Below are 11,054 nucleotides of genomic sequence, written 5' to 3' on the forward strand. Positions count from 1 at the left end.
CAAATGGTTGGGACTTGTTATTCTAGGTAATGTGAAAAACAAGTCCTACCCATGAGATCTCCAAGGCAAAGATAAAACTTGACAAGTTGCCTAATAGCAATGGACAGATACAATGAAGTGTTTAATCTGGACTGTCTTAAAAGCATGTGGCAAGGACTGTGCCATGCTCAGCATTGAGCTTTCCTCTGGGAGCAGAGTAGGGTTGCAGTAACAGGAAGAGCAAAATAATTCAGCATGAGATTACAGGGACCTACAGAGCGGTCAAATGCCTTCATCCAAATGACCTGCTTCTGCATTCTATCTTTCACAATCACAGGCTGGTTCAAAACAAGCCTTTTTCTGTAAAATCAGCAGCTGAAATCTTTGTCTTGGACAAAGCACACTGAGTTGTGTGGGTTGCTGTTGGAAGGGAAGAATGGACTTAATAACATGGACAAAGTTGTTGCTGGCACCTTTTGATGGTTTCTTGTCTTTCACGAAGAGAGCATACCTCAGTCACTGTGTGATTCAGAGACAAACACTGAAGTGCCACAGGTGTGAAAACACAAGCCTAAAAGCCAAGTAATGGCCCTACTGTCAGTTTTGTGCTTGCTTCACTCCTGGCTGGGTGTGATGGAAAATGATTCGTTTTGGAACGGCACATTGAGGTATTGCAGACTAGCAGCCTGCTGAGCGCAGCAAGGTGCAGGGAGCAAATGCTCCATCCAGCCAAACCCAGTGGGAATGTGTTGGAGTTCCAACATTGTTTTGCTGACACAGGAAGATGTCATCGCAGCAAAATATGAAGGAGTTAACACATTATGAAATACAGTTTTGGCAGTGATGCAGACAAAGATTGTTTTGCTTGAAATACAGTACCAGCAGCACTGGTTAACAGGGTAATGCAGTCAGCTTGCCAGTTTAAATCATTGTGCTATCTTTCTTCTTATATATTGGGTCCAAATCCTGTGAAACCCTTAGCACAACTTTACACTGGTAGATAGATCTTTGCTTCAAAGTTATTCCTGATTTAATGTAAATTTTTGGATAGTGGATGATTAGAATAGCAAGTGAAAGTGCTGAAGGAAGCCATCCTTGCACAGCAAGAGAAATGGCAAGGTACCAGTGTGGATTAAAATTAAAAAAAAAAAAAAAAAAAAAAGCAGGAATTGTGTTTTAAACCTCTTGCCAGTCCTATTCCTTTAAAGGGTGAGAAGTGAGGACCATGCCTGCTCACACACACTGCTGAGGGCTTGGTGCACAAAACTGTACAACCAGTTTCAAAATTACTCTTAGTTAGTCCAGGCACTCTAACTGCCCTTCCAAAAACAAAGGCAAAATTTTCAGCATCGCAAAAGACTAATAAACCATCTGCATCTACCAAGATGAAGAGAGCACCAAATACCTTATAACTCAGCGAGTCTAGCCATGTACTTACTGTAATCAGGTTGAAAGATTTGCAGTCAGAACTTTCCAGGGCTGAGAGGCAGATCTTTTATAATCAGACCTCGATTAGTTACCTGCCTTTCAGCTGATGATCTGGCCCTGTGGGCCCAATTTTTTACCATACTTTTGCATGAGCCTGGGAGACAGCCCTCCTCACCAGCATTGCTGGAAATGGTCTTTTGCATTCAAGTAGACAGCTGTTTCTCCCATGTTTTCACCATGCTTGTGGTCTCCATAAAATACATTAAAAAGTTAGCAAGCACAAGCTATTGTCATCTGTGACATCCCTGTTTGGGTTTTGCAGTAAGTAGCAAAGAGTGTCTTGCTTTGAAAATATGAATCTAAGTCAAAGATTGGTCCACATTTCAAATAGCAAAGCAGTTTCTCAGATAATATTTCATTGAAATTAATAGGGCTGTTTCAATTTAGAGCAATCAAGGATATTGGTAAAAATGGCACTGTGAACTCTAATAAGACATAAATAAAGAAATGGGGTTCTGTTTCTTTTCATACCTTCATGCTGTCTTGTTTGTTGGTGACATTTAAATAGCTAGTAACTGGAATGAAGCCCAGTAACTAATTTATACTTACCACTAGTTCTTATTCTTGTTGGACACTTTAACAGTAAGTACTTACAAAAATGCTTAGTAAAATCATCCATCCCATGCTTCAGTTCCTCAAAAGCATCCCCGCTTCAATGTTTGTTGCTGGATGTATCTATTAGCAACACTCCTTAAATAACTTTCTGGTTTAGGACAATTCTGTAAATGACTAAGATATTGGAATTCAGAGGATATTACTTTGTCATTTGCCCTCCATTCAGTACTATGTTGACATCAAATAGTTCACCTGAGATCATGCTGAGGTTTCCAAAGTAAGCTAAAACCCTGCACAAAGAAGACTGGCAGTGTGGCTGGTTTAATTTTAGGAATGTACAATAACATATGTGTGCATCTAGGAATACAAAGGGAAAAAAATCCTGTATCTTGCACGTTAAATTGCCGTTTTAATGATGAAGACACAAGACTTTCCTTAGGTAGCAAATCACCCATTTTTATATATTTTATCTTAAATAGGATTTCTGATCCTATCACAAAGCAGTCTTCATCCTTTGCCAAAGGGATCAGGAACTAGTAAAATATTTCTGCCTATTACACTGGTCTGTTAAATAGTCGTCTAATTTTAGAAATTCCTTTCATTAGCAGCTACGGTATACATGTCCAGATTCCTTTTCCTACTGTAAGTGTAGGATACCTATGCAAAAAAAGAGAAGGATATAAACTGAAGTTTATATCTCTGTATTATTTAATTCCTGTTCCTGATCTGAGTTAAATTGAAGTGAAATAAATATTAGAAGACTTAAAAGAAAAAAAAAAAAAAAAAGAAAACACTTCCAAGGCAGATTTCATAACAGAAGAACAAGTATCATTTTGAGTGGCAATGCACTGGCAATAACATTTGGCTCTGGTTCACATCAATCTGGAGACCCAGCTACACCAGCCAAGCTGGCTCAGGATCACTTCTGAACAGGCATTTATCACCTTCAGTGCAATAATATTCCAGGGGTCCAAATCAGGACTAAGCCCTTTGCACAGATGCAACACGCTCAGCCAGCATAATCCTTCCTCAGACACTGGTCATGGCAAAAGTCCCTCTGACTTCTTTGATGTTAGAAGTCTTGTCTTAGCTTCTCAAATTTCCACGGTCCCTGCCTTTTCCCTTCTTTCCCACTTCCTTCTGTTTCTCTGCATGTCGTGAAATCTTATGGATTTTAATGTAATTCATATTTTCCTCTTCCATTTATCAACCTTTCCTTCCTTTGCAGACTGGTTCTGAGCCATACACTCAAGGACGAGTGGAGGAAGCTCCCGTGAGCAGTGAGAGGGGTGACGAGCCGGCTCGTCATATCTTCTCCTTCTCGTGGTTGAACTCACTGAATGAATGATGACTCGCTCTGGCTGGCTTCTGGTGTGCTTCTCTTCGGAAGGACTGTGAGCACAGGCAGCCTGGCTGCAGTCAGCAAAGCAACCGGCCTGGGAAGGGGCATCTGAACAGATTTCATTCCTGGGAACTCAGCTGACCTCCACACCATACCCTTGAATTGACAGGGAGAGGGAGGGGAGCATGGGGACAGATTATTGTATGTGTTGTAGTCAGAGTGTTTTCCAATAATTTCTTGCTTCCATGGGGGAAGAGGCATCACTACAGCTTTAGGCTGAGCACTGCTAGTGTTTTGTAACTCACTTGATGGCACGTCCCCATGTAGGTGTAAACACTTTACCGATGTTCTTAGCTAAAATGCTGGTATGATATTCTCTAGTAGCATCCTTTGCCAGAACAGCGTTTCTCTTCAGTGTTCTCCTGCGTCGCCTCTTGTCAGTGCTGGTGGCTTCAGTGACACTCTCATGTCCTTGGCAGCCCCAAGTCGGGGTTGTGTCTAACAGTACTGGTGCCTCCCAGGCTGTGGAGGCTGAACACGGGAGGGAAGAAGGAAGCTGCCATTTCTTCCCTTTCACTTGCTCTTCCTACTAAACCACAACAGACGACTCTTGCAGAAGCACATTATTTGTAAGGAAGATTCCCAGTGGCAGGACTGAGGAAGAGACACTTACCAAAAACACCGGCCAAGACCTCCACACAGCTCTGAGTATGTGGAGCAGTTGCTGAAGTGCTGCCCAGTCTTTCCAGCCGTTACCTCTGTCCGTGTCTTCTCTGCGGTCAGTATGTGTACAAAAGGGGACATGTTCTGACATTAAACCAGGGTGCAATAAGGTGGTCACAGGTATTCACTCAAGGTTTAATTTGAAGCTGTGCTGTAGAAAAGGCAGATGCTGTCTTTCCTATTCCGTGTGCATTGTAGATGTTGAGCCATCAAATGAAATCAAATTTGTGTCTTAAAAGAGGCTCTACAAGTTGTACTGAAGGCATCACTCTCTGGTTTTTGTCACTGGGAGTAGGGTGTCAACACTCAGCAGTGTTTGAGAGATTGGCAGGCTGCCGGGAGTGCTTGGTGCCATAGGGGACCAGGTGTCAAGCTCTGCACTAGGGTTATGTGTGGATCTTTCCCAAATCCCCGAGCCAGGCCCTCACTGTGCTGTTTTGGCAGGGGCCTGTGTGGGGCCATAGGGCTGTGCTGTGCCCCAGCAGGACTGGTGAGCTGGCAGTGCAGACTGGTTAGCACAGCAGGCTGTGTGGGGTCAGCCCCTGTCCTGGACACCCGTTGCTACCAGCCCTCGCTGGCATCTGTTTTCTCTGGAAAACTCCTGCGAGAGTTTTGCAGAATGCACAGGCAAGCTCCGTGCAAAGCTTTGGAACTCGCACGGCCCAGAACGAGCGCCGCCCAGCACCGCCACCGCATCGCCTCCGGCTGCTGGAGCAGCTTTTCCCTGGGATTTGGTTCGGGGTGAGGGATTTACTATTTTCTCCCAGTCGTCCTGGAGATTTCCCCCAGCTCCTCCCGGGAAGTTTCTCCACACCCACTGCAGCCTCCCTAGAAGTCCCTGGGAGGGACCCAGGGTGGGCACGGCCGACGGGACGGGAGAAGCCGAAGCAGGGAGGAACCTGCCCCTTTGTGGTGCGGGGAGGATGCGAAAATGCAAAAGAGATGCGGGAGCGCCTCACCGCTTTCCCATCGGTGCTCCCCGGCGGGAGGAGGCTGCCCGATCCCGGCCACAGCGGCAGGAGCCAGGGAGCTCCCTCGGGGGCTGCAGAGGTGGAATTCGCCAGCTCGGGGGGGCACCGATTTGGCCCTCGACGCCCCTTTCCCGGGAGCAGCCTGCGCCGAGGGCGGCGGCGGGGGCAGCCCCCGTCCGGGGCCGGCGGCGTCGGGGCGCGCCTGCGGGAGAGCCCGCGGATACAGGGCGGGGAGGAAAACATCCCCGGGGAGATCCAGGGCTCCCCGCGGCTCTGGGTGTCCACGGCCGCGGGTGTCCCCCCGCCCCGGTTAGCGCTGAGGGAGGCGGAGCAGCCCCCAGGCGTCTAGGCAAGAAAATCTATCAAGGCATCTTTACTTTGCAGCTTTTATTAAAAATATAAATATTAAACATTCTCTTACACAACCAAATCGACCGAGCGCTGAAAAGATGTTTTATTGTGAAAATGTTTACAGGAAAAAAAAGTGGATTGAAAGTAGCTTACAGAGATTCCCCCTCCCACTCCCTGCCCCCAACAGAAAAGTTTTCTGTCTTCTTGGCACCATTTCTTCCAATGCTCACACATCCCTACGTAGCGATGGCACTAGAATAACTGGGAAATGGAGAAATAAATAAAGGTAAGGGAGGTTACAAACGACACTCGTGTTTCTGCACTTGGTACACGGTTGTGCATGCTAGTCAAGGGACAGAGGCTGTTCGGAGTACGCCCTTCTAGGTTTAAAGCTATATAAAAATAAAGAGATGACATCAGAGCAGCACTATGGTACATCGGACGGTGTAATTATTCTTGTGCTAACTGCGGAATCTCTTTGGCAAGGCGGGGAGGGGCCGTTTCACTTCCCGATTATCTCCATCAGTTTCCTGTTGCTGTGAGCTTGCTGCGCTAACTGCTCGGCTCGGGCCATCTCCAAGACTTCTCGCAGGAGGTGGAAAGTCAGATCCAGAGAAATAGGGGGTTCCTCGGATCGCTTCTCCCTCTCCACCGCCTCACCCTCGGCTTCGCCGTCCTCTCGGTCCCCCGGCGAGCGCTCGGGCAGCTGCTGCAGCTGTTGAACCGCCGCCCGGAAAAAGTTGCTGGCGGAGGCTTCGGGCTGTAGGTGGCTGGTGCTGCTGGAGGAGGCGGAGAAAGAGCCAACGGGTCTCTTGTGAAGGTTGCCCAGGCGCAGGAAATACTCTTCTCCCATGCGGAGCAGGACGGGCAGAGTTTGCTGCTGCTGCTGCTGCTGCTGCTGTCGCTGCTGCTGCTGGAAGAAATCTGGCTGGTGCAGAGCCCCAGGGGCGGGTGCCGGGCTCTTGCTGAGAGCTCTGCACTCCTGGCAGGGCAGGAGGGCGACCAGCAGGATTCCCGTGGAGACCAGCAGCGGGATCTTCATGATCGGGGCCCAAACCTGCGGGGGCAGACGGGGGTCGGGGGTTGTGTTACAAAGCCGAGCCGCAGCGGCGGGAAGGGCAGCGGCCGGCCGGGGAGGGGGCGTCCCCACCGCCGCTGTCCCGGTGCTGAAACGCGCCGTTTCGCGTCGCTCCGCGCCCCTCCGTTCCCCGCACACCACCCCCGGCCGCGCTCGCCCCGGCCGGTCCACCCACGCCGTCGAGGCGGCCGCTCCCCGCAGAACAACCCCGCGGAACAGCCCCGCGCGGCGGCTGCGGGCTGCGCCGGCAGCGGCTCCGGGACCAGGCTGGGCTGAGCCCTTGCGGAGCGGTCACGCGTGTTCGCGACCCGTGCCTCTTCACCCACCCGGGGAGAGGGGGAACGTGGGGTGCCTGTGGCGGGGCGGCTCTCCCCACGAGCCGTGGGGTTTAAGCGCCCGTTCCCCGCCTCCCCGCTCCCTGTCCGGCCAGGACAGTTCCCCGTTTCCCGCGGGACGCGGTGCTCAGCCCCGCTCAGCGCAGGGCAGCGCATCCGCTGCGCGCCCGGGCGCGGCCGCGCACCTACCTGGGGCGGCGGAGGCGGCGGTAGGGCAGGGCGGGCGGCGGCGGGACTCGGCGGTGCCCGGCGTCCCTTCCTCTCGCTCTCCCCCGGAGCCGGCTCCTAGCGAACTTGGGATCAGATTTGGTACTAATCAGAGCCGGAGCGCGGGATTTTTATAGCTTAGACCCTCTCCTGGAATCACGCAGAACTTGCCTAATAAGCTGACGCTCTCCCTGACAGCCCGATTGCGTGCCCCGATCTACTGCTGAATAAATCATGGGGGCCCGTCGGAGCGGCGATGGGCCGAGTTTCGCTATCGCAACCCCAAATCTCACGTCCAATTATATCAACAGATATTTATCGCCTCTGCAGTGACGTCAGCCGGGCCGGGGGCCGGGGAGCAGGATGCCCCCCCCCACCCCATTGACAAAAATACTTGAATGAGATTTCCTAGCGGGCGCGTACTATGAGAGGTCACTCCGGGGAAACTTTCCACTCACGGGCCGGCCCGCGGGGAGGGACCCGACCCGAGCGGGGCCGGGGTTGCTATCCCGGGCAATCTCCTTCTCCATCCTCGGTCTTTCCCGGCCGCCCGGCCTCCGCCGCATCCGAGCCCGCCCTCGCGGGACGACTGTGGCGGGTCGGCGCAGGAGGCTCCGCGGGGCGCGTGTTTTGCGTGGGTCCGGTCTTTGCTCCGCTCCCGGGGTCGGCGCGGGCCGGGGCAGCGCTCGCCCCGCGAAGCGGACAGGGGCGCAGCCGAGCCCGCGGGGAAGAGGAAGGTGCCAATGCCGGGAGGGACCCGCGGCAGCGCTGGCACCGGAGCTGCCGGGGACCCCGCCGGCGGGAGAGGGGGCGAAAAGGCCCCGGGGGTGGCGGGGAAGGCCGAGACAGCCGTCCGGGCTGCCTGGGAGCATCTGCCGGGGCAGGGAGCGTCGCCCGGGGGGCGCTCGGCTCCTTCTGCCCCGCCACCGACGGCAGCGCCTCCTGCTCGTCCCGGCGCCGGCTCCGCGCTGCCGGCACCCGCTCCCGCCGTCCGGCCCGTGCCCCTCTCCATTGCTTTCCCACTGGTTGCGTGGAGGCAACAACTGCTCTTTTCCCCCCTTCTCGACTCCACTAGCTGATCTTCCCCACCTCTTCAACGCCATGGCCTTGTGCTTTCCCTGTTTGCCCTCCTCAGCTAAGGCCTTCCTCTCCAGCCTGTCCTAATCCCACGTGGAGTTTTTTCGAGGTGTTCTCCCATGACCAGTACATCTTCAGGCTCCAGACCGCAGTACATCAATGTCTCCACCTGGGTTTCTTGCCCTCTGATCTCTTCAAGAGGAAGTGCTGCCGAACTCCTAGAAATAACTTTTGCCCAACATCAATTCCACGTGTAATGTGTGGTCTTCCATTTTTGCATCCCATCATCTTTGTCAATGCCTCTCAGTCCTCTTTCTCCGCTGCCTCAGTTGAAACATCAATCATATCCTTCCCTTTAAATTGGAGAACTCTACAGAAAACCTATTGGTTTTATCTTGCCTAGACAATAAACTCCTGGGGTCACGCACTTGAGTGTTTCCCATCATAGTGAGGAGTTAGGACAGAATAGGTGGCCACATGCTATTGATCCAAAATGATAAATCTGAACTCCATTTCCTTAATAAAATAACAAAGTAAAAACCACTTAATGTATGAGGTTGGCCACAGACCAATTCTGAGCATCTCCTTAGGGATGCTCTGAACTTCAATTTTAGTTGTACCTAGCTCCAGCCTCAGATGCACATTTTGCAAAGTGCCAAAGAATCAGATCTTATGCGTCATGAAGAAACAAATGGAAAAACAAATAGTAGTACCAGAGATTTAGCACTTCATTACCACTTTTTGCTCAGGCATTCATGAACTGAAATGTGTATTACAGAACAGAATATATTGTGTAGCTAGTCACAGCATCAGTTATTTGTATGCTTTTAAAGCATGTCAGCATGGCTTTCAGTGAGAACAAGAGGTTCAAAGAAACAGGAGCTAAGTTCAATCAATTGAAGGAAAATGTTAGAGGTACTTATTAAACTCAAACCCTTTAGATGTGCTCTAGGTTGGGTTTTATCACAGTGTCTCCATTTTTAGGTTTAACATACTGTTTAAAAACACAAAAGCTCCTAAAATAATGGGATCATAAATGTAAAGAAAGAAGAATTTTTATCAAAATAATATTTTTTTTGTGTTAGGGGTGGATAAGACAGAGCTGCATTTCTCCAAAAGATTGATGCCAGTGAGAAATGGCACAGGTTATGTTATGTTTTTAATAATTTACAGTATTATTTAGGTGTCTTTAGGCAGACAATTTTGTCCCTTGAAAAAATCCAGGTATAGCAAATGCAACAGAGAAGGAGGCTGGGATCCTCAAGTTTCCACAAGAGCTGTACAAGCTGCCAGTTTCTTCTCCTCCATTTTTCCCTCACCCCTGGCTCTGAGCATGGTCTGCAGTGTCTCACAAAAGCTTGTTTCTAAGCCAACATGGTCCTATTACCCCACTTTCCTCATAGATCCTGAGTGATGTGAGAGGGCTTGCAGCAATGCAGGGAACACTGTGAGACAGTCGGATGTCTTGATAATGAGGAATATAAAATATCACAGATACATAAACAAAAAAAAGTACTTCCCTCAGCACTTCAAATGCAGAACTGACTGCCTAGGAGTATAAAAGTCCTTTCCCCACAGTCACTAGTTTCTGAGTGAAATGTCAGCTGTCGCTTCTGAAGGAGATTGCAATAGAAGAAATCTTGGCTTCTCAACAGAGGGGTGAAAAAGGAATACAAGGAGGATATGAGGTACATCTGGATTAGAGATTTTTGTTTAGTGTTATAGTTTGAGATTAGCATACCCTTCATAAAAAAAAGTGTTCATATTTGACTCATTCTGCAAACATCAGGAGCAAACAGAAATTTTAGTGAATCACAAAATAACTGTCTAGAAATAAAAAACACTATTGAGGCCCATTTCCTCTCTTCTGACTTGGGTTGAGTGCTCTTGCCCTTTAGCCTTGGTGATCTCAAACTCAGGCACCTACTGAAAAGCAATTACAGCTGCTCTGAGGTAGCTCAGGGAAAGCAAAAGCATGCTCAGAGCATGATGCACCCCCCGCAATAGAGCACCTTCAGGTTTCTGGAGACATTCACCTTGTTGCCTTGTCTATAAAGGGAGTGCAGACCTTTGCCTGGCCACTGAATTCTTAGACAGCAATGTGAGGTGAGAAGAATCCCCTCCTCACTGCCTGACTGTAGCAGAGAGATCACACAGTTCTAAGTATGGTAATACAGAGGGGATGATGTTAAACTGAGGGTATGGCTCTTACCCCAGGTATTTTTGAAGATGTCCAACTACAAACGTGGAAGGACGCACACCAGATGTAGATCAACTTTCTACCACAGGGCAATATTTCATTGCCACTTTGTCAGAAGGCAGCAAGGATTTTTTGCATTGGTGAGTTCAGCAAACATTTCCACATCTCACAGTACCCCTTCATGTGATCCCCATCATTCTTGATCCCTGTGGTCAGACACACGATCTTACAGTCTGACTATTTCAGGTGAACTCAGCTCATCTCACCCGTCTGAGATGCCAGTAATCATGCACTGACACGTGTACATCACACTTCCATTTCACCTTTTGGTAGTCTTGATACAAAGAAATTTGTATCTGATAGTTATAAATATTATGAATTCTAGGACAACTGAGAGAAAAAGAAAAATAAAATTCAGGGTATCTTACTCTGCCTGAAGGTGCTAAGTCACCTTAAGAACAAAATACATTTGCCTATTATTCTTCAGCAGACTGAATTTGCTAGAATAATCATAGATAACCTCAATTAAAGTGAGTTATAAAAATCAATCAAAATAAATCAATTATATACAAAAAAGTATGCTGTAGACCAGGATGAAAAATTAAACTGATAAGGATTTCAGCTATCTACCCTTGCTTCTGACCCCAGAAGTCTTCAAAATTCTCTCCTTCACTTTTAATTTCTCTTTCATTTTTCAATCACATTGCTCTGGGAAGGAAGTCACATGCTCCTGTCACAGAGATTTTCT

The 11,054-nt window shown here is 49.2% G+C and overlaps 2 protein-coding genes across 4 annotated transcripts in view; one reads left to right on the forward strand and one right to left on the reverse strand.

Moving 5' to 3' along the window:
* Positions 1 to 4,325, forward strand: part of TRIM55 (tripartite motif containing 55) — a 36,097-nt gene extending 31,772 nt beyond the window's left edge. For all 3 annotated transcript variants that reach the window (XM_072924703.1, XM_072924704.1, XM_030266276.4), the window contains one exon: positions 3,251 to 4,325. In XM_072924703.1, coding sequence (XP_072780804.1) covers positions 3,251 to 3,261 — 11 coding nt within the window. In that variant the 3' untranslated portion in view covers positions 3,262 to 4,325. The remainder of the gene's footprint in view (positions 1 to 3,250) is intronic.
* A 1,105-nt stretch (positions 4,326 to 5,430) lies between these two features.
* Positions 5,431 to 7,320, reverse strand: CRH (corticotropin releasing hormone). Its single transcript, NM_001245612.1, is given in 2 exon segments — positions 5,431 to 6,466; positions 7,012 to 7,320. A coding segment is annotated over 1 exon segment (540 nt). The 5' UTR covers positions 6,452 to 6,466; positions 7,012 to 7,320; the 3' UTR covers positions 5,431 to 5,911.
* Between the last annotated feature and the right edge of the window lie 3,734 nt (positions 7,321 to 11,054).

The sequence above is a fragment of the Taeniopygia guttata genome, chromosome 2 (genome assembly GCF_048771995.1).
Source record: "Taeniopygia guttata chromosome 2, bTaeGut7.mat, whole genome shotgun sequence".
NCBI lineage: Eukaryota > Metazoa > Chordata > Aves > Passeriformes > Estrildidae > Taeniopygia > Taeniopygia guttata.